The 22,151-nt window shown below is 50.0% G+C and overlaps 9 protein-coding genes across 9 annotated transcripts; 5 read left to right on the top strand and 4 right to left on the bottom strand.

The window, feature by feature from the left end:
* Positions 1-658: 658 nt before the first annotated feature.
* prlL-1 (MFS transporter prlL) lies at positions 659-2,369 on the top strand (the record flags this gene model as incomplete). The annotated part of the gene is made up of 4 exons (XM_032022666.1): positions 659-880; positions 939-1,139; positions 1,199-1,342; positions 1,395-2,369. 4 exons carry the CDS (start codon positions 659-661, stop codon positions 2,367-2,369), a joined length of 1,542 nt encoding a protein of 513 aa, XP_031892846.1.
* A 1,258-nt stretch (positions 2,370-3,627) lies between these two features.
* STL1-0 (Sugar transporter STL1) lies at positions 3,628-4,276 on the bottom strand (the record flags this gene model as incomplete). Its single annotated transcript, XM_032022687.2, has 3 exons — positions 3,628-3,984; positions 4,034-4,103; positions 4,158-4,276. 3 exons carry the CDS (start codon positions 4,274-4,276, stop codon positions 3,628-3,630), a joined length of 546 nt encoding a protein of 181 aa, XP_031892692.2.
* Positions 4,277-7,838: 3,562 nt separating this feature from the next.
* On the bottom strand, positions 7,839-9,119 carry ltnD-0 (L-threonate dehydrogenase; the record flags this gene model as incomplete). The annotated part of the gene is made up of 2 exons (XM_032022711.2): positions 7,839-8,312; positions 8,373-9,119. The coding sequence occupies 2 exons, from the start codon at positions 9,117-9,119 to the stop codon at positions 7,839-7,841; spliced, it is 1,221 nt and encodes a 406-aa protein (XP_031892633.2).
* Positions 9,120-9,783: 664 nt separating this feature from the next.
* Positions 9,784-10,844, top strand: CGGC5_v010692 (putative fructose-bisphosphate aldolase; the record flags this gene model as incomplete). Its single annotated transcript, XM_032022723.1, has 3 exons — positions 9,784-9,875; positions 9,940-10,465; positions 10,662-10,844. 3 exons carry the CDS (start codon positions 9,784-9,786, stop codon positions 10,842-10,844), a joined length of 801 nt encoding a protein of 266 aa, XP_031892630.1.
* Positions 10,845-11,223: 379 nt separating this feature from the next.
* On the bottom strand, positions 11,224-12,256 carry CGGC5_v010691 (uncharacterized protein; the record flags this gene model as incomplete). Its single annotated transcript, XM_066152403.1, has 2 exons — positions 11,224-11,875; positions 12,033-12,256. 2 exons carry the CDS (start codon positions 12,254-12,256, stop codon positions 11,224-11,226), a joined length of 876 nt encoding a protein of 291 aa, XP_066008086.1.
* An 838-nt stretch (positions 12,257-13,094) lies between these two features.
* On the top strand, positions 13,095-13,643 carry CGGC5_v010690 (uncharacterized protein; the record flags this gene model as incomplete). The annotated part of the gene is made up of 1 exon (XM_032022745.1): positions 13,095-13,643. One exon carries the CDS (start codon positions 13,095-13,097, stop codon positions 13,641-13,643), a length of 549 nt encoding a protein of 182 aa, XP_031892636.1.
* A 175-nt stretch (positions 13,644-13,818) lies between these two features.
* On the bottom strand, positions 13,819-14,923 carry CGGC5_v010689 (putative oxidoreductase; the record flags this gene model as incomplete). Its single annotated transcript, XM_032022756.1, has 3 exons — positions 13,819-14,226; positions 14,314-14,686; positions 14,754-14,923. 3 exons carry the CDS (start codon positions 14,921-14,923, stop codon positions 13,819-13,821), a joined length of 951 nt encoding a protein of 316 aa, XP_031892637.1.
* An 809-nt stretch (positions 14,924-15,732) lies between these two features.
* Positions 15,733-16,761, top strand: lxr3-0 (L-xylulose reductase; the record flags this gene model as incomplete). Its single annotated transcript, XM_032022767.1, has 4 exons — positions 15,733-15,988; positions 16,080-16,387; positions 16,444-16,595; positions 16,647-16,761. 4 exons carry the CDS (start codon positions 15,733-15,735, stop codon positions 16,759-16,761), a joined length of 831 nt encoding a protein of 276 aa, XP_031892634.1.
* A 467-nt stretch (positions 16,762-17,228) lies between these two features.
* On the top strand, positions 17,229-19,266 carry CGGC5_v010687 (uncharacterized protein; the record flags this gene model as incomplete). Its single annotated transcript, XM_066152402.1, has 5 exons — positions 17,229-17,312; positions 17,374-17,607; positions 17,699-18,469; positions 18,522-19,124; positions 19,177-19,266. 5 exons carry the CDS (start codon positions 17,229-17,231, stop codon positions 19,264-19,266), a joined length of 1,782 nt encoding a protein of 593 aa, XP_066008217.1.
* Positions 19,267-22,151: the final 2,885 nt, after the last annotated feature.

Genomic DNA, 22,151 nt, shown 5'->3' with positions numbered 1-22,151 from the left:
CCAGGGGCCTCAGATCAAAGGCGCCGACCAATACGAAATGCCCTATTATTAAATACGTAAAAGCAAGACGGAATCACTCTTCTGGACATCAAGACCGGGCCGGTCGCAATGACTACAAGCTCGTATACCCATGCATCCAAGCGTTTGTTCCTAAAACGCGGACCTCCGTCATTCGGATGCTTACACATGCGATTCTCGGATCGATAGCCGAAGCTCGTAAAATCGGGCTGATGACCGCCGACTGCCATCGGCGGCCAAGCTTTCGGAATGGCTTCGCTTGGTTCCGGCCGCTTTCCCCGCTCAAGCACGTGGCAGACTGAACGGAAGTGATCGACGTTGTAACCCAAACAACACTCGTGAATTAATCGACTGGGGCTTATCGTGCGAATCAAGCTCATTGCTGTTCCTGTGCGCCAAGTTTGCGGCATCGGCTTGCTGCAGCACCCAACGAGCGGGGGAGCAGGTGGCCCAACGGCTATCGACCACCGAGGTTCGAGACCGCGAGCCCAACGGAAAAGTGATGACATACAGCCGAGGAATACCATATTGACTTGCCCAACAGCTTTGTTTCGAGCCATTGTTTTAACTAGAGTGTCTTTTATTTCTCCTAATTTAAAAAACACTTTTGAAGACCTACCACACTATACGTCGAGTTGAGATGTCAGACACCAAATCCAATGCGATGGCTCTCGGCCATAAGAGTGTGTCAGAGGATGAAGAGGGAGGTCGAGCTGGTGTAGAAGCTCTGCAGGGAACACCGGTGCCGATTGACGAGGACGACATCGTGGCTCGGATGAACAACCTTGATCCTCCCGTGACGCCAGACGAAGTCAAAGCAGTGAGGAGAAAGATTGAAATGCGGCTGCCCCCATTTCTGCTTGTGAGTGGCTATGTAGCACTCACTCACAATCGTGACGATTTGTTTGACAGCGGGCTAGATTCTTTACATGTTTACATGGCTGGATCGTGGAGCTTTGGGTAACGCAGCCCTGATGGGCATTCGTGAGGACCTCGGGTTCTCTCCCAAGCAGTTCTCATTGGCTGTGAGCATGTTCTTTGTGGGAACATGTATAGCCGATCTGTTCACCAATATCGGAATGCGATACATCCGGCCATCCTTATACTTAGCGACCGCTATGGTGAGACTTATCACAGGAAAGGGAGTTCTTTCTCGTGTCTAATTCTGACAAGAACTTAGATTATCTGGGAAGTCTTTGCGACCCTACAAGCAGTGGCAGGCAGCCCAGGAGGCATGTATGCCATTAGGTTCTTTTTGGGCATCTTTGAAGCATGTTTCATCAGTGGTGCTCCGTATCTCACCACAGTACTCTATCCAAGAGCAGTAGGTAACCCGCAATAGCCGCCAGATTTGGATATCGCTTAACGTGGTACAGGAATGGGGCCGTCGCATCAGCATCTACCTTTCCGCAACACCCTTGGCTGGTGCCTTTGGAGGATGGGTTGCATACGGAGTTGCGAACATCTCTAATCCAATCGTGAAGCATTGGCAAGCTCTGTTTCTCATTGAGGGTCTTCTTACTATCCTTATCGGTCTGCTTTGTGTCTGGGTTCTTCCGGATCGCCCTCACAACACAAAGTGGCTCACACCTCGAGAGCGCGATGTGGCCACCTGGCGCATGATGCAGGACGGCAACCGGACTCACGGCAAGATCAATTGGAAAACTACTCTCAACCAACTCCGTGACTGGAGACTGTGGATGAATATATTCATCTACATGGGCCAGGTACTTCAGACCTACACGATTGCGACCTTCACCCCTATCATCGTTGCAACCTTTGGATACGACAACGTCAAAGCTCAACTGATGGTAGCACCGCCTTACTGTGTCGCGTTCGTGATGGTATTCGTAGTTGGGTACGCGAGTGATCGACTGAAGTCCTGCTCGGGGCTGCTAGTCATCTGTTCTATCGTCGCGGCCACTGGAGATCTCTTATTGGCCGTCCTACCGCACACGGCGGCGAGCGCAAGATACGGTGCCACGTTCTTGATATTGACTGGAATCCTATCGGGGGTCACATTGAGTGTTGGTAATATTACAAGCAATTGTTGTGGGGATATCAAGAAGGGAATCGCGTCTGGACTGTTTCAGTCTTTCGGAAGTACCATGGGCATTGCTACTGGGTATTTGTTCCAGTCAACAGATGGGCCGGCCTACAAGAAGGGGTTCTGGACACTTTTTGCGGCCACATGCTGGACCGGTGTCGGTAGCGCCTTCATGACAATTATGACGATTAAGGAGAACAGACGGAGAGATCGAGAGTTCGGAAAGCCTCCTGAGGGTGTGGTAATTGACTTTGATGAGGGAGGCCAAATGGAGAACCATCCATACTGGAGGTATTACCGCTAAGGACCCTGCCGGAATGACCTTTGTATTTGGAGCTTTCCCTCTTTTTACGTTTGAACGAATCTACAACGTTGTCTTCTTCCTGGTCAAAATACTGGTAAAATATAACCTAGAAGGTGACTGCACAATTGTTTACATAAAAGGCATTGAATTATAAACCCATTTGACAGCTTTTGATGGTAGAAGCATGGATCGTGACGATAGGTTCGCTTCATACCGTCCCCAACTTCTTGTTCTCGTTATCCTGCCGCACGGGAATAGCCCCGGCCTCACCGCTGTTGCCGTTGCATGCGAAAAGGCCAGTATCAATAGTACTCTGAAGTTCCTTTGCAACAATGACTGGATCACCACCACTTGAGAAGATGAAGTCAACATTCTCTAGCCTTAAATTGCTTGTCTCGGCTATATTGCCCGTCAGTGGGTTCCAGGTGGGGTCCGAGGAAGCAATGCACCTACGGTACAAGAAATACACAAAAGGAATCGAAGCAAGATTAGTGGCTGTGAAGATAAGGTAGGCCTTCCAGCCAAGGCGATTGAGAATTACCGGGGTAATCATCGCAACCGTGAAGTTCCAGAGCCAATTACTGCTCACGCCTATTGCCGTACCACGTGTTCGTGCCTCCAGAGGAAGAATCTCTGGTACATAAACCCAGGGAACACAGTTGACCCTACAAAGCGTGAGTGGCTGGGCAGAACTTTTGCCCTAGTATGAGCCATGGAAACCAGACACTCCGCCATTGTCCCGTCTGTGAATGACACGAGACGTCCAGTATGACGGACGTTCGACAAAGACCATGACGCAGACAGAATCTAGAGAGACGGGAGGATACTTACGAAGAACCAAACCCAAGCATGTAGACGAAGAAGAAAGCCACCGAGGCTATGGCGAATTTCTGGCCGCGGGCTGTCTCCTTGTCTGCCTGTGAAAGAAGACAGGCAATGAAGAGCATGGAGACGCCGAGAACGCCGCATCTCCACTACCCTGTTGTTAACCCAGGCTCTCAATTCCAAAGTTGCGCCAGTAAAGAGGTGAACCTCGGGAAGCGAAAGGGTTGTTGCTGCTTACCATCATCGTTTTACGACGCCCCATTCGGTCAAGAGCCAGAGACGGCCAGATTCCTCCCACCACAAACATCAAGAGGATGAACCCACCCAGAATCGAACTCGTTCGGCCAGTCAAACCCACGCTGTCTTGGAGAGCCACGGGAATGTAATAGACAACTAGGTTGATACCGCTGGCCTGGTTCATAAACTGAATGAATCAAGCTAAGAATATCCGATATCCTGTTCGCACGCGGTCCCGCTTGAAGATGGAGCAGAATTCCTGGCCCTGCTGAGTTCCAATCAACTCGAGTGCAATTGCCTGCTGTATCGCGGAGCGCTCGGCGAGAATGACAGGATCGGCGGGGTCTTTGTCGTAGATCAAACAGAGTACTTCAATGGCTTCCTCCTGCCTTCCATGATTGAAAAGCCATCGAGGGGACTCGGGTAATGCGAACACGAGAAATATCACCCCGATTGCGAAGAGTGCTTGTATAGAGATCGGAAGACGCCACGCGACGGGGCCTCCGACGTAGCTCATGCCAAAGTTGAACCAGTAGGCAATGTTGATGCCGATCTTTCGGAGAAGTCAGCGGAAAGGAAAGAGTGCCATACTGAAAGCGCACTCCAACAAACATGACATCGGCGCTGACAAGACGGCCCCTCGTGGTCGGTGGGCAAAGCTCTGATTGATACCTTTGGCGACGTTAGAAGAGCTCCAGGATAAGGCGATAGCAAAACAAAACCAACATTGGAACAGTCGACGTCTTGAGACCAGTTCCCATCCCGGTGACAACGCGCCCAACGATCAGGTGAGCGATGTGATATGCTGAGACCTGCAGGGCTGTGCCAATCGCAATCTGGCTCATGGCTGTCCAGATCGTCCATCTTCGTCCCAACCTTTCGCCAAAGAGAAATGTCACTGGGGGTTAGCTGTGTTAGCTCCAACAGCGGACGAGTCAAACTGAAGTCAACCAAAAGATGGGGATTTCTTACTGGCGCAGCCTAACAGACAGCTAAGATTGTAGCAGGAAACGATGATACCAGTTGCCGAGTCAGACGGGTGGTTGAAGAGATCAAGCCAATCTTCGTTCTTTAGAATCGGCCCGAAAACTCCTTGTTCCCAGCCATAGAGAATAAATGCAACCACACTGCAGGCGTTTACACCAAGCTGAAGACTTTTGCCTCTTCCCAACCAAGATCGCATCTTCATGGAGACTTGCGTGTGCTTAACAGCTTGACTTGTGGTAAGATACAAAAACAAAAACCAACAACAAAAAGACAAGTTGGTAGACAACATCGATCTCGGCAGATAACTATTCACATCACTTTATCATATAGGGTTCACAGCCGCAGCTGTATTGACGTTTGACCCACGTCCATCCCCACGGGGTTGTTTCCGCTACCCCGGATTGTAGTTGAACGCCAGTGTGGAGTAGCATCCATCGTCAGTTGCAGATCATCAAAATTACCCAAAATGGTAATCCCGATGATGTCTGCAATGCTGAGGGGGCGGAACTTTCGCGTCTCCGCCGTCATGCGGGGTTGTTGCCAGGGATTGAACAGGGCCGAAGCTACACCCGAGCCAAATTCCGTGACAGGCACTTTCTGTCCCTCTCCGGCATCAACTCTTCAAATCTCACATGCAAAGTTTTGAGAGGTACCAGTCAGACGATATTGGAAAGCATCAACTTGCCAGTTATGGAAAGCTCCTCTGCGTCCCAGTCCGCTCCGCGCCGGGCGCCGATGCGCAATCGAGGCGCCAAGGCCGCCACGTTCAGAGTCTGTACTGCGGATGATTTTCACCTCCAAGAACAGCGGAACCGCGAGAAACGAAGGTCTGGCCAAACGTCCACAGCATGTCGAATGTGCCATCTTCGCAAGATCAAATGCTCCGAAAGTGAGCGAGGGAATGGCGTCTACGACACTAGGTCTCATCGCCGCAATCCCAAACCGCGCCCAAGGTGTCAACCGTGTGAGGAAGCCAACCTGGAATGCCAATGGGATCTGGTGGATCGCCGCAGACGCCAAAGAGTTGTAGCTGGTGAAACTGTTGAAAGCCTCGATGGCGAGCACAACCATGCGCCAATCGCGAGGTCCCCAAAAGAGCATTCGCCATCTCCAGACACGCGGGAAAGACAGGTTTTCGACTTCGATTTTCGGGAAGATGCAAACGGGCAGCATGTTTCTTTGGCAACTCCGTCAGTCGGAATGATGGCCGAGGCGTTGGGTCTAGGCACGTTTTTCTTGCAGTCTCCGTCAAACGAAAATGGAGACCCGGCCTCATTTACATCACAAGAAGTTCGTCCGGAGATCTGCGAAGTCGAGACCGCTTGGTCTCCTCAAACGTATTCTGAGCTTCAAGACTTGGTATTCGACTTTGGAATTCCAGATGAGTGGCCGAAAGATTGCTCAACATTTTCATTTGGCCCAAGCCGCAGCCTGAACACTCCCAAGGAGTTGTTGGGCAAGAGAACGCAGAGTCTGATGAGGATCCGTTGCTATAGAAGATTTGGCCCTACAGCTATTTCTCCTGGTCTGAGAAGATTGGCTCTTGTAGTGAACTCCGGGGAAGAAGATCAATTCGATACCGAAAAAGACACCACGTGCAACGAAAACACCAGGAATCCTCCACGGTATACTGCGTCTTCGACTTCATCACCACGGGGCGGAATGCAGCTTTTCGACGACTCGGGCCGACAGCCTCACCAAAGAATCATACCTCAAATTTTCGACGTCTTCTTCGAACACCTTGGAGGTCATTTCCCCTTCTTGAACCGCGCAGTTTTAGAAACTCATGTGCGTTCTGAAGTGGCATCGAGCTTCCTTCTCAACGCGATAGCCGCCCTTGCCTTGCGCTTCTGTCCAACTGATAGCCCACTGGTAATACTCGAAGAGAAACAGAACTTACCTTGGCGAAACGGTCTGCCTTTCTTAGCCAAGGCCAAGGAACAACTAGTACCTCTTCTGAGTGTCCCAGAGCCTGAAATTGTAGCAGGCTTAGTGCTGCTCTCATAAGCAGAATTCGGCGAAGACAACGAAGCCGGCCTTTGGATGTTTGCTGGTATGGCAATCCGCATGGCACAAGACCTTGGGTTTCATCGCACCACCGAGACGGACACCGACCCAAACCTGATTTTTCATGATCATGCACGACCTTCTCCTGACGGGACCTACGCCCTGACGAACGAGCAATCAGCTCTCCATCAGCAGAAGGCTCGACTTGTCATGTTTTGGTCAGCGTTCATCCTGGATGTCTATGCTTCCTTGACAACAGGACGACAGCCTACTTTTAGGCGGAGTGAAGTGCATGCCCCGGTGCCTTCGTACCAGGACATGAAGTTAGCACAGTTGGACCTAACGAAAGAAATCTCCATAGCGAACATGATTTTTCCTCTCGTGGTGGACTTTATGTTAGACGTTTCGGAGGCAACGGAGCTACTGAACCAAGCTAGCCCGAGCGAGGGCCACTCTGCACATCATGAAACTATTGATGCAGCAACTGGACTGAATTCCTCTAGAGAAGCGGTTCTCGTGCGGATCAGAGAGTCCATGATTTTGCGTTACAATGTGCTCCCCAAAGAACTCATATTCAACGTTGAGAACTTGAAAGCCTCGTCTTCTAGTGCCCAGTCTGGCTTGTTCCTCACTATGCACCTGTTCTTCTACATCATTGTTACGCTCCTATCTGACACATCATCTCGGGACTCGAGACAGAATCCGCAGTCAACCCAGGGCTCACATCCACAGACGAACCATTGCATCTCACAAAGCCAACAAAACACAGCGCGGAGGCTATCACAGATTGAGCTTCAATCGAGCATCACCAAAGTGGCGTGTCAAAAGGTGGTGCAGATCGTGTCCATCGTGAGAGAAGTCGCTAAAATGAGTTATCTCACGTCACCTTTTACGTACCATTGTTTTTTCATCGCTGCTTCTGCAGTGTTGGAAGCCAACAGCGCGGTGGACTTGGAGGGGGCGTCTTCTGGTTTGCTTGGCAGTTCATTCTTCAACTTAACGTCTCATGCAGACTTCCAGTTTCTGTGCCAGATCCTCCAAGAGCAGTCAATTTATTTCGCGGGAGCTGAATCTGTCCTTGGACTCTTGGAGCGCAAGCGGCAAGCAAGCATGTACGGCCAGTTTGGAGACTTCGAGACCGGAACTGACAAAGGGACCGGAGAAGATGATTTGAGCAGAGTGGCGACAATAAATGACACGGGACTTGTCAATCGATATAGCATACCGATTCCGACTGAAGACTAGTCACTGTAATGAATAAGAGAGTCCTGTATTTGAATACTACTGCAGGTGTTGCTTCAATATTTGGAGAGCCACCCCGGCAATGGGCATTACCGCGCCTATTGAAACCGCCTTGACCATGGCCGAATCCTGATCCGCAGTCAGTGAGTCGAACTACAAGCCAACACTCTATCATTCGAAAACCACGAGGATGGGCCCAGGAGAACTTGCCATTCTTTTTAGAATTCCCTTGGCCTCCGAAACGTCGTGGAGAGACCAGCTTGGACTGCTCATCTTGGGGACCTGCTCAATGAATTGTGTGCTTGCGCCAGCTGCTTGACTGAAGATTTTGTACATGACAGACGTGTCAAGCCCAACCGCGTCGGTGAAGCCCATGGTTTCAGCGGATATAGCAAGATGACTGCCAGCGCATATGTCGATAACGTCCTGGATAGAAACCATATCTTGGCGGGCTATCAGAGTGCAACCAGGTTTGGTCATTTGATGAATCGTGTCCTCGGGGTATTGAGAGAGATAGAGCCGCCATAGAGTCGAGTCATCCTGCTTTGTCCATCCCGCGTGAATCCCTGCCTCGAATACTTGTTCGGCCGCGGCGCTGAGGAACACGGGGAACGAGACTACGCGGGAATGGTTGACGATAATCGACTAAATTGCGAGCGAGTCAGCTTCAATTAGTTGCGATAATTTCGTGCGGTAGATACTGACTGAGTCCTTTAGACTGTTTGGGAATGCAGAATAGACCCCGCTGTCTCCGTCCAACATGTGCGGAATCCGGTTTCCATTGATCCAACTCCAGCCGTCGCTATTCTGAATTGCATCGAACACTTCTCGAGTGTTCAAACCAGCTCTCGCCGCGAACGCCATTATCTCATTGCAAAGCGCGATCTGAACCTCCGCAGGAATCTGATGGCACATCTTAGCCTTGGAGCCGGACCCGATGCCCCCAGGGATTCTGTACAGCTTGGTACTCATCCCCTCCAGCACTGGTCGAGCTCTATCCAAGCAATCGTCGGGCCCAGAGCTGAAAATGGTTAAGGTACCTGCTGCCGCACCGGTTGTTCCCCCTGAAACGGGACAATCCAGCAGTGTAACGTCTCGGCGACCAAACTCCTCATGCAACCGGCATCGCAGCTCCTCGCAGAACTCGGGCGGGACGGTAGACGTAATAATGACAATGGAATCCCGTCGCAGTCCATGAACTGCACCGGTTCCCTCGTCAAAAAGAACAGATGATGCCTGTGAGGGGCCTACCACCATGATGACAAGAACCTCGGCAGCTCGGGCGGATTCTGCAGGGCTGCCAGCAGCTCTAGCGCCAGCTTCGACAAGCTTCGCAACAGACGGAGGGTAGACGTCGTAGCAACTCACAGAAAAGCCCTTTTTGACGAGTTGATTGGCCATCCCGCCCCCCATAGCACCCAGGCCTAAAAAGCCGACTTCCGGTTGAGCCATCTTGAAATCTCTGACTAGCTGAATATAGTGTTGAGTTCTATCGCAATGCAAGATTAATGACACATCCAGAGCATCACCATATCAACGGGTGCATTCAATTTATTCCCATGATTTTACGACCCGGGGACACTTTGTTTGGATTAGATACAGTACTGTGTCGAGAAATCACGTTTTCCCTTGTTGCTTACTTGCGTCCCAACACTTTCCAGGAAAGTCCAATGCTTGCTGTCGGCTCAAAGCCAAGACGTCGGGAGGCCGCACTCCTGATTGCTCCATTTGGGAACACTGAATTGCTCCATTCGGAAGCGTCATGTCGATCATGTGGCCGGTACGGGTATTACTCAATACGGTTAACAACTCACTTGTCAAGAGTTGGCAAAGTGCGAACAACGTTGCGACAAAATTTCCATAGGAGTGATTTGAAAGGCTGTCGTTGACTTGTGGTTACCTGAATGGTGCCTTGGCCAAATTGAGTGGCGAGGAGTCTCGGATCACCGTTTTTGGGCTACCATCCCGTGTTTCTTCCCATCACCTGGCAATGCACTCCCGCACAAGACAAACAGTGACTTGAACTATTTGAAATTCAATGTAAAGTTCTTGAATAATTCTGTTGCGTTGTTCTATTTCGAGTACTAAGTTAAGTTACTGCACGCCAGAACTAAATATGCCCGCGTCCAACATCCTCAAAGCAAACAAGGCCCTTGACATCCTGCGCAAAGCAGCCGAAGGACGTTATGGAGTCCTTGCTGCAACAGTGTATGATCAGATTATCAAAAGCAATTGCAAAAGAGGCAAAGCTTTACTGACATGATTCTTTCAGATACAACGTGGAGCAAATCATGGGGGTCGTTCGAGCTGCCGAGAGAAAGAGGTCACCTCTCATAATCCAGCTTTTCCCATGGTCGATTTCCTTCTCAAACGGTGTCCTTGTACATACAGCTGCCCAAGCAGCCAAGCAGGCTACTGTGCCCATCGCTGTGCATCTCGACCACTGTCAAGATGAGGATATGGTGAAAATGGCCTGTGACCTCCCTTTCGACTCAATCATGGTCGACATGTCGCATCACTCGAAGGCAATCAATCTGGCCAAGACGAGGGAGTGGGTCGAGTATTGTCATTCGAAAGGGAAAGCCACCGAGGCGGAACCAGGGCGGATAGAGGGAGGCGAGGACGGCATCTCGGATACAGCGGATTTAAGTGGAGAGATGACAACGCTCGAGGAGGCGCAGAATTTTGTTGACACGGGTGTTGGAAGTCTGGCGCCGGCATTCGGAAATGTTCACGGAGAATACGGACCGAGAGGTATCATTCTGGAGTGTGATAGGTTGGTTGACCCGTTTCCTAGAGTCCGTTTTCACGAAAAGCATGCATGCCACAGCCGATGAACTTGGGTGAATTCTCAACATTCAGTGTGCAAGAATTACTGACGTAATGATTTATTCACATGTTAGGCTTGCTGAAATTCATCGAGTCACGTCAGAAAGAGGTGTCATTCTTGCGCTTCATGGATTCAACAAGTTTCCTGACGACCTTACCCAACAGCTGGTAGCGTCTGGAATCACCAAGGTCAACATAAATCGGGACGTACTGGAGGGATACTATGAGCATATCAAGAACAACATTAACAGACTCCCCTTCACAGATCTCCTTGAACAGGGTACTGAGATAGTCGCGCAGAAGACTAGTTACTACATGGACGTGGTAGCGTCAACTGGTAAAGCATGAGTGGAAAGGACAGTTAGCCATCAAATATTGAAACTTCCCCCGTCGCGCTCCGAGGCTTGATAGTAAATGTTCGGTCTCTATAGTAACGCCTCCTCCATCTCTCCGTCACGTCTATTGGCCTGTCAATGTTGATGGCTCGACGATGTAAATATGAACGAAGGCTGGCGCAGTGACGGAAGAAGAACAGTCTCCCAATGTACTATTTGTATTCAGAGATACCCTTTTGTGCATCGACAGGAGCTAATTGCGGCGGCTGTAAGAACGCGTACTATGTGCTGAGTAGCCGCCTCAATATCTCAGGTGTACTCGATGTCATTAATGGTATTATATAAGCACCCGGAATTAGTTGGGTATGAAACTAGCAGCGATCTAGGTATAGCTAGCGCAAACGCCGTCTAAGACGTGATTTACCTGTGTCTTCCTTATCGTTCATAGCTGATAACGGTTCATTCTTGCCGTCGCCTTGGTTCACCGGCTCCCGATCATCACCGCAGTCGTCCAAGACAAGGCCATGGTAGAATGCAGCATTGTAAGCAGCATCAAGAGCGCCCTGAATGTTGGAGTCGCTGAAGGGCACCTTTGTGTGCTCGTAAATGACGCCATTCAGCGCATCCCGGGCAGGCTGGCTCAGCGACGCCCAGTCGATAAGGGGCTGCGAAAACGTGCCCTCTAGACCGACATCCGACGGCCCCAGGTTCTTGTTCCCCCATGATGACACCAGAGGATGCGTGTGTATCCCGTCTGTCACGGTGGGACTCATGCCATCTCCACCTGTCCAGATCGTCTTGCCGGAGATTGAGGTATCGTAGGCCTCGACGTCGATGGAGTAGCTGATGCCGGCAATCGCGAGCTCGGCGACGTTGTCAAAGTCGCACCCGTTCTGGGTCAGCCAGACGACAACGCTGCGCCAGTAGTGCCTATGGCCGTTGCTGTTGCCCTTGGCCCAACGGACTTTGGGCTCGTACCAGGCGTAAATGATGGCATCTCGGCCGTGGCTGGAGCCCGTTCGGGCATAGATCTGGCCGGATTGACTGGTGTCCCAACAGTCGCCACTTTTCTTGCCTGTTGGTTTAAGTCCAGACCTTTGAAAGGACGTATCTGTTAGAATATGGTGCGCCGCTTGGAAAGAAGACTCTGATCTCAAGAGAGGACGAAAGAGGTAGATGAAAATGGGGTGAGAAGACTCACCCGAGGTAGCCTTGTGAGTCTACGGCTGGGTAGGGAAGACATCCGCCCCAAACATGAAGCCTTGGCTTGAACAGTCGCGTTTTGTTTTGCTCATAGTCTGAAGCCTGGGGTTGAGGGAAACCGACAATATCGTTGTGGTTCTTCCACTTGCTCCAAATATCGCCAGCCCCGGCAGCGACTGCTAGGAAGAGACTGAGGAGGAATATTCTGAGTTGTAAAGACATCTCGCTTGTGGACTCGACGGTGCTAACTCAAGTTATTTTCCAGTGGAAAACCATGATGGGTCAGTCAAAGAAAAAGAATATTTTAATGTTGGGGGCACATCAAAAGTATTTGCTGAAGTTGGGTTCCAGAGGAAGGCATAGCTAACAAAGGCTTCATTTCCTTACGCCAAGACCACCGCTAAAGGGTTACCTACTCCGAGTAGAATGGCAATTGAAGACGAAGAGCGTCTCTACAATAAAGGTGGAAATAAATTAATTGCCTGCGTAGGATCGTGCCATCCCGCCGCCTGCCGTCGGTAATTTCCGCTGAGATGTCGCATGAATAAGTACAGTGGCCCTTAAAGTTTGGTTAAATCAAAATTTTCCGTTAGTTAAGCTGGCTTTAAGATATTGGGGCACCACTGTCCACCACAGAGCTCACTTTATTGAGTCCTCCATAAGATGGACAGGGTACTGATTATTGCAAAGGCATCTCAGCCGTCAAAGTCCCGGATTGCGCAGCGCGACGACTGGGCTGCGAATTCCACTGGAACTTTAAAGTTGCGGTTGATGAAAAACCCCACTGAAATTGAAGTTTTATTTTCGATCAAGCCGATAGTTTGTCGGGTTAAAGACTTTGTTTACTACAGCTTCGGCACAATGATTGCGACCAGCTTTCTGGTCGATCCGCCGAAGATCTAGCTATCTTAAAAGCTCCAATTACTTGTCAATTTTTGAACTTGGTCGCGGTACTAGCACTGTTTCCTCACTTCCGCCCACCCCCCCCAAAAAACAAGAATAAAATTCGCTGTTGACTATCCCACATTGGAATACCGTCCATATAATGCGGGTCAACAACATGCAATCTCTATATCATCATCTCATCATCCTCTTGAGCTTGATCTCCCTCGTCTGGTGTGACGAGCTCGACGACTATGGCTACACCGTAGAACAGTACGATGATACGTGGGAAGTCCACCGCAACAGCCAGCGCCTCGACACGTTTCTGATAGACAAAAGCCACGGGCGCATCATCATCGAAGAAGCCTATAACGCGTGGTACGACTCGCGGCCAAGACTCAAGATGCGTGACATCATGGTCTTCATTTGGGTTCGGGCCGGCATGTCTCTCTCGGACTTCACCTCGCTTCAGATCAGGGAGGTGTCGAACCAGGGCACGATAGACGCCATAAAGGACGCTCGGGTATCCACTGGCATCAAAGCCCCAACCGACTTCACAATGGAAGAGAACGGCACTGGCTGGAGCGATTTGATCAAGGCAGAGTTTTACTACACAATGAGCAAGATGTGTGAGGAATGGGAGTCGTTGAGCAGGAAGAAAGTCAGCAAAATCGCAGTGCTGAGTAAAGAGGGGCGGCTGGATGATTTCATCTTGTATATTTCATGATGCAACAATAGTAGGAGGGGTGGGTTTTCGACAACCAACAACGGGGGCACGAGTCCAAAATAAACTTGCAACTTGGGATTCTCAAAACCATGTGAGGTACTTTCCTGACTTCCTATTGTCTGGGTCTTTGAGAACGCTCTTATGGCGCGGCACCATCAAGCCCAACATAAAGCTTTTAACCAAACAACTCAGTAGGATCGTTGAACCTCGCTTGTTGATCCATTTTTGCAATATGCTGCAAGTCCTCTTCGTCTAGTGGAATAGAGTCTGCCTCTAGATTCTCCTTGATCTGCCGCTCGATTGTGCTCTTCGGGATGACACAACGACCATTCACTACACCCCATGCCAACGCAATCTGAATCGGCGACTTCCTGTGTTTCTTTGCAATTGCATGAAGAATCGGGTGATCAATCAAACGAGCCATCTGTGCCACATCCTTGGCCCAGGAAACGTCCCGATAGAAAGTATTGAGATTGCCGCTGGGGCTGAACTGCATGATCTTGATTCCCTTGCTTTCCTGCCAGTCGACGAACCTTTTTTGCTGTAGGTAAGGATGAAGCTCGGTTTGGTGGATAGCCGGAACCTGTGAGATAAAGAGTTAGAATGTGAAGATACTGAACGCCATGATAGCCTGTAAATCAGGCGTGATGACGGATTTCCGTTTACTTACGACGCTACACTCCTCCAAGATTCGCTCCAATTCTAGCTGACTGAAGTTGGATACACCAATGGCTTTGACTTTGCCAGTTAAAAGCAATTTCTCCATGGCTTTCCATGTGTCCACGAAATCAGTTGAGTCAGGAATTATCTTCCCATCAGGCCCCATCGGCATAAAGTCAGGACCACGCTTGAAGGCACAGGGGTAGTGCATAAGGTATAGATCAACGTAGTCGACGCCCAAGTCCCTCAAAGAATCGTCTAAGGCAGGCTCCACGTCATCCGGGTGGTGAGAGTTGCACCAGAGTTTGGTTGTTATGAAGATCTCGTCGCGGCTCACTCCGCTGCGTCTAATCCCTCGTCCAACTTGCTCTTCGGTGCCATAGCTGGGAGGTAAGAGGGATCAGTTTCCGTCCTGAAACATAGAAAATTGACCAAAGCAAATGAACCTACTTGTGCGCTGTGTCGATGTGGCGATAACCGTTCTTCAGAGCAGTGTATACAGACATTTCCTGCTCTTCAGGGTCTTGGAATGTCCCAAGACCAACGGAAGGCAAGATCTGACCTGTGTTCAAGGTAACAGTCCTGCCCTTGTAGCGCGCCATGCCGGTAGCTGTTGCCATTGGTCGGAAGCTAAGGATATGGGTTTGGGTTGTGAATGGGATTGACCTCCGCTGTTGGATGGCGGGCTTCATAAGTGTAGAAAACGATCTAGCCCATCGATGGGAGCTGGAAAGGGCAGAGTTCATTGTTGGGCGTTGGTGTGGATTACCTCCAACGGTTGTTTCTGGATAAAAACTTGGGATAAATCGTGCGCTTTCGTCTAAGTTGATGCTCAAAGTTGATGCTCTGAATAACGTGAGCAATAACACGTCACAATAAATCAGCAGTGATTTGGTACTTTGACTCTGCAATACTACTAATTGAAAAAGCGAGAGCGCGATACCTTGCGAGGTAAGAGACGATCATTGCCTAATGGAGCAATTTTGGGACGGCGCCCAGCTGACACGACAGCATCCACGTTGAAGTCAGAAATCGACGCGTACACCAAGAACCTGAAATGGAAAGCTTTTACACCGAAAGAAGCCCTAATTTCGGCTACAATTTCATGAGTTATCATTTCCTCATTGAGTCTTGTGATTATGGAGGAGGAAGTTGGAAGAGTCTTGGCACAAGTTGCTAGCTACAGCCGACGATGCTGTTTCGAGGAACGTCGCTGTCATTTTATCCCAACAAGGACCCTCGGGTTAATGGACATACAGCCGAAATCCAGAAAGTTCCTATACCTATTTGAATTCCTTACTTAGGACCCCAACATGAGGTAGTCAGTTCGACGTTTTGCCTTATGCCGTAGCACGCACGAATCTCTCCCACGCCTCTCTTTGCTGCACTGTCAATTTCAGCCACAATCTTTGAAAGCTAAGCGGAAAACATGTCGAGGTCTCTCAATCCTATGAATGGAGGCGACTTTATTCACGACGATGAACGGAAGTTGGACGGTGGCTCTGTATTGTCCAGACTTTCCCTTGCCAACAAGACAGCTATTATCACTGGTGCAGGTGGCGGAATCGGATACTCGGTGGCCGTTGCATATGCAGAAATGGGATGCAGCATTGCCATATGGTACCATACAAACCGAGAGGCGCCGAAAAGGGCAGAAGAGCTTTCTGAGAAGTACAAAGTCAAATGTGAGTGGATCAGCTTACGTCTAGAGCGAATGATCACCCTCTTTTGAACCCTACACAAAAACGGAAACATTGACCTGACCTCGTATCTTAGGCAAGGCATACCAGGTTGATGTCAGGTTGTGGGAGGCTGTGGAGAAGGCCACCGACCAAGCCGTCGCAGATCTGAACGGTCGTCTCGACATCTTTGTTGCCAACTCCGGTGTCCCGTGGACCCAAGGCCCCATGATTGATTCCCCCCTCGAACAATACAAAGACGTCATTCAAACGGACCTCGATGGTGTGTATTACTACGCCAAAGCTGCCGCAAAGCATTGGCGACGCCAGAAGCTGGAAGGGAAGGATGTTGTTGGGAAACCGTTGGACAACTTCAATCGCGGAAGCTTCATTGCGACGGCATCTGTTAGTGGTGTGCTGGCGAATGTCCCGCAGTTCCAGGCTGTTACAATGCAGCCAAGGCTGGCGTCATTCACCTTTGCAAGAGCCTTGCTGCAGAGTGGGCGATATTTGCGAGAGCGAACTCAGTGTCGCCGGGGTACATCATCACCGACATCACCACTTTCGTGCCCCAGGACGTTAAGGAATTGTGGAAGGACAAGGTTCCTATGGGGTAAGTTGATTCTGACTCCTTCCTAGTTTCAAATACTGATGAGATCGCCAGGCGGCAGGAAGAAGCGCACGAACTTCAGGGTGCTTTCTTGTACTTTGCCTCTGACTTGTCAACTTACACATCTGGGGAAACTCTTGTGGTGGATGGGGGTTATCACGCTGTCTAACGTAAAATCCCTGACGGCCACCAAAGGCACCTATCTCATTGTATCGAACTCATACAGCTGGAGGTATGTACTGAACAGGATCCTGCTAAGAATCTCACTCCTCCAAACCCAGCGCTGGCATCAGTTCAGCACACTTGATTGTAGTGGTATTACAGCTAGCCACAAAACCCATTTGGTGTTTTCAGACAGTGCAAACTGCCGATGAAAAATTGTCGTGCGGCGTGTCTTGCCGCATGTCCACTGATGTCCACTAAGAGTTTAGCCGCTAATCGGCTCAAAGCCCACCACACGCGGGGCTGGTCACGCTAGCAACTAGACTGTCGGAAACGGCCATGGCGCAAGATTGTCTCAGTCGTTTATGGTATAATGCCGTAGAATGTGAAGCATATATGCATCTCCATTGTCCCAGTTTTGAGGTTCGGTCTTTCTGGCAGAGCTTCATGACAACCTTTGTGGCCCAGAGTACAATGCCGTCAGTTCTTGACCCAGCCGAGGACTGCTACAAAAAACCAGCCGAACTTGAAGCCAACCCGGAAATCGGCGGGATAGGGGTGAGTCGCCAGCCCACAGAGCTGTGATATCGCAACTGACGCAGGGGTGTTACCAATTCAGGTCTTGATAGGCTTCGTGGGAACAGCTTATTTTGTGGTGCTGCTGGTGATCATCCGGTTTCTATTTGCTTTCGATCCTCATAAGAACCCCTTCGAGAGTCGATCAGCACACTGCCTCGATGATCACAAGTGGAAGCCTAATCATGTGGACGAGGTGGCCGTCAGGGGATGTCAATGGCTGCGGCGGCGACGATGGTTTCGCAACCCACAGTCGTGGGAGGGGGTACTAGAGAAGGTGAGAGATCCTTCGAGACTACATGGGGTCCCCTTTCCCATGCACCTTATAGATCGTTGATAAAAGCTCGCATTGGTCTAACCCGTCACAGGCCGTGCTCGAGATGTGCGATATTCAGCTGCTGACAGGATTCGGTATCTTGCTTAGCGGCTACATCAACTTGTTCATCGATACCATCTCGGCGTACCACTGGTACATCATCGTCTATCTCGTGTGGTTCTCAAACCTCACCCATGTCGCTTGCATGACTGTCCTTCGTGGACATCTGCACCGACACCCAACCCAGCGAAGGTGGCGCCTGAGCCTAATGTTCGTCTTATGGGTGGGTCTCCTGGTAGCGATCGGACCAACCTTTTGGTTTGACTGGATGGGAACCGAAGAACATCTTGCTTGGGATGTGTCGACAACGAATGCGCGGTGCTTCTACTACCCATCCATAGCACTGAACACCATGGAATGGAGAGCGTGTCAGGCATCAGTCGAACTCCACAAGGAGAGGGGGAATGTCACCTACACAGTAGACGAATGCGTGGCTTCCGACACCTGGGGAACTACGGACATTCCTATGGAATCTCATCTATCGTTCCAGACAACTATGCTCTCTGTCATTCTGGCAATCTTTACTTTTCTTACCCGGTTGGTGAAGATGAACAGGTCCTGGTCCTTCCGGACTCGGATGTCGATTCTGGACAAACCTATCAACTGGTACTTAGTACGAACGGCCAAACAGATGAAGGCCCAGAGCAAACGTTCAGCAAGGAGCATCGTCACGAGGATGAGGTACATCGGTATTCTTCTTCGAATCTCATGGGGATTGATGCTGTATACGTATCTCAACGTCCTTTCCTCGGAACTCGTCGATGTAAGACCACCGGAATGATACAAATCTTGCTAATGCTAATCAACTCTATTAGACATATTGGCTGTTTACTTTGGCTATTTGGGGTACGGTGCGTCTGCTTCGAGTTCGCGCCTCTGTCGACATCGACGAGAACAAATGGGGCTTTGGGCAAATTCTTCCCGTCTTTCTCCTCATCGGGCCCGTCGTTGCGTTCGCCGTGCCCTTCTTAGGGGCAATGAAAAAGACGACTGAGAAAAGAAGCACGGGATCTGAGGAAGACATTTCGGAGGAGAATCAAAATCAGATTGAGAGACAATCGACTATGGATCTATCAGAGACCATCAGTACTCGCCTGCACGATACGGGATCGACTATGGGCGAGGTCTCAGATCCTGATAACAGGCACCTGAAAACCGATACTCAACCTCTCAATCAGGTGTCCCACATCCACGTTGAATCGACAGACTTTGGCGGAAAGCAGTCAAGGGGCCTACTGTCTACACGGCACATGGACACAAAAGACATCGACACGCAGACGCGCGACTTACTCGTCGCTCATTGCAACGGGTCACTAGAAACAGACATGATCGATACCAAGAGCCTGAGAAGCCTGCTCAGGGATTACTATGCCAAGTCGAAGTGCATGGATCAGGTGATTGTGCTTGCCTGTGCCCAGGTAATTCCTATCACTGTCGCTTTCTTTCTTGCGTTCCATGGCGTAAGGATAGGCATCATCGGAATCTTTGCGGCCGATCCCGATCTGGATTCAGAAAATATCCTGCTCTTCCTGGCAAATTTTGTCATCATTCAGCCATTAAACTGCTTTTGTGCAATATTTCTGGGCCTCGCAATGCAAAAAGGGCGTGGGATAAGGCGGGAGGTTTGGGGAATACCCATATATCTCTGGGCTCTTTTCGGAATCGATGTCGTATCCGTCACTGTATTTTCAATGCCTTTTGATGTGGCGTTCTGGCTATTCGGATTACTTGTCTTATCCATTATGCTCCTTATTTGGAAATAGAATCTTGTTCTTTGAGCGGTATGACGTTGTTAAGTAGCCGCTTCGTCTCCGATATTTGCATAAATTTCATACATTCTCCATGCCGAGCAATGAAGTACTAAGAGCAAGTATGAGTAGTCCAATGTGTTGTAGAGCGTGCCGAACCCTTGAATGGGCATCGTGAATTGTAAGATGCATGAATCAATCTGGCTATGTGAACAATACTTTGCGGTAAACTACATTCCATCGAGTGTGGGTTGACGCCTAGAACATTCAACCTGGTTTCCCTCCGATAGGAGAATCTCCATCAGTACCCTCACGTCGCTGCGTAAGCAGCCCAGAGCCGAACGCTTCGTTTCCGGTACCGAAGCGAACAACGAAGAGGGTATTAGTTTCAAAAGAAAGGAGACTCCAAGAGGATATTTGTCTCGCGAGTTGTTTGAGGATGAGTTCTCCCTGCCCCCTAATCTCGTACATAAGAAGTGTCTCGCACACATCAAGTATATTATGATGCAATGCATTTCGTGGCGCCGTACTGGTTGTGGATAGGTGGTGGCTACTAGTTCTCACTTGCTGGATGTTTCAGCAGCCTTCTCAAAACGGGAATAACCATGCATGATTTCGTCAGCTTTGACGTATCCCATTCAGCTGAAGCCAAGCAATGATCAGCAGGCTTTCAAGGGAGGCTTTGTAGGGCTAAGGGCCGTCTTTGAGACCAGGCTCCCAAGTACGCGAAGGCCTGTAACATACATTACACGCGCGTCTCGCATCAAAATCTAGGTTTGTTCCTCTCATACACTCCACCTGGCTCGTCTTCTTTTACTTCTTCATTTGATGAGAGATGTATCATCTTGGCGACGAATCACATTATCTACCGACTCTAGCCAGAAGTCTTCACCCGATGAAATGGGGTACCTAGAAGACCTAGAAAGTCTCTGCTACGCAAAGCCAGAGAAGCTGGAACCGAACCCCGATGTTGGAGGTATTGGGGTAAGTTTACCGCCAGGTCGGCATATGACTTCCTGTGATCGTTTATTAATCTAAACGTTCTAGGTTTTGATTGGATTCATCTGCACCGCATGGTTCGTGCTGTTACTCGCGTTCGTACGTTACGCTGTTGCGTTCGATCCCAACGCGAATCCCTTCCCGAACAAGGACAACATCACACGGGCTATCTCAGGTGGCACAAATAAGCAGGAAGCAAATCCAGTTGATGAGCATGTCATTGGAATGAGATTGTTCCAATGGTTACGCCAACGCCCCTGGTTTGGAAGCCCGGCAAGATGGGAGGATGCATTGAGCAAGGTGGGTACCATTACCTTATGCTCCATTGGCTACATTGCAGTGATCGTTCTGACTTGGCTCATGCGATCTGCAGTCTGTCTTGAGCTTATGCGATGTGCAACTTCTCACGGGCTTGGGTATTCTTGTCAGCGCATACATCAATATGGGACTCGACAAGATGTCTGCTTACCATTGGCACGTGGTTGTTTACCTTGCTTGGTTCTCAAATTTGACACACATCGCGTGTCTTACTCTTTTACGAGCATACCTCCACCAACACCAAAATGAACGGAGATGGCGATTAGGACTCATGGTCATCTTATGGATCTTACTTCTAGTGGCGATTGGGCCTACGCTGTGGATGAGCTGGATGGTCCATGATCGCACTGACGGAGGCTTGTTTGTTTGTTTGTTTTATATTTAACGCCGTGGCGGCAAGGACGCAAACGCCCTTGCGGCAGACCTCCCGAAGGGTATATGGCGTGGAGGGCCGCAGGTTCTAGCTATATACTCTAAGCACATGCCGCTTCCTAACGTCCTCCAAGTGTTGCCCGCAGGCTACTACGTGTTCCATCCTTCCCTAGTTCCCACTGGTGCCCTAGTTCCGTTATAACTTTTTTTTTTTCCGGTTGCTTAGAGATAGGCTGCAGCCTATCTCTTAGTACCGCGGGCAGATCTTCTGAAAGAAATCTGTCACGCTGAGGAAGGCATGAAAGCCTTCTGAGTCGATGATTAGCCCCTTAAAGTAGCGCTCTAGAGAGCCCACAGGTCCTAGAGGCTCCCGCCGACTATAAGGGTGGAGGGTAGGCCACCGTTGCCTCCTCACTAATGTCTTTCGGCAGTAGACCAGGTGGTCCACCTCCTTAGCCTCCCCGCAGGAGCAGGTAAGTAGTGCTTCTGTGTGGTTGAAGCGTTGATGATATTGTTCAAAGTCCCCATGGCCCGATCGAGCTGCTAGGAGATGATGAAGGATAGCTCTTGGTAGAGCTAATTCAGGAGGGCAGCCAAGGGTGGCCTTCAGCCCTAGCTGGGTATAACGGGGGGATGCCTCTTGCTTCCACCATTTCCTATGCTGGTGCTGTTTGCGTTCTTTAGCAAGCCGCTTAATCCCTGATAGGGTTGGCAGTAAGCCTCTAGGGACCGGCAGCGTTGTGCCCTCCTTGGCTAGGCTGTCAGCCTCTTCGTTTCCTTTTATCCCTTGGTGCCCTGGGGACCAGTGGATTTGTATAGTATATATCCTGGCTGCCGCCTGAATCTCTAAGAAGGCAGCTTGAGAGGAGTCTGGGGTTCTACTTTGAATCCCCTGGATAACGCTCGTGTTATCGATACAGATGTGTATAGGCTGGCCTTGGGATGTAAGGAGGGCCCTTTGGAGCCCTGCCCTCGCCCCCTCCGCCTCGCCATCAAATACTTCTGCAA

The sequence above is a fragment of the Colletotrichum fructicola genome, assembly GCF_000319635.2.
Source record: "Colletotrichum fructicola Nara gc5 chromosome Unknown KSG_Nara_v1_contig06, whole genome shotgun sequence".
Taxonomy (NCBI): Eukaryota; Fungi; Ascomycota; class Sordariomycetes; order Glomerellales; family Glomerellaceae; genus Colletotrichum; species Colletotrichum fructicola.
This window is presented reverse-complemented; position numbering and strand designations above follow the sequence as displayed.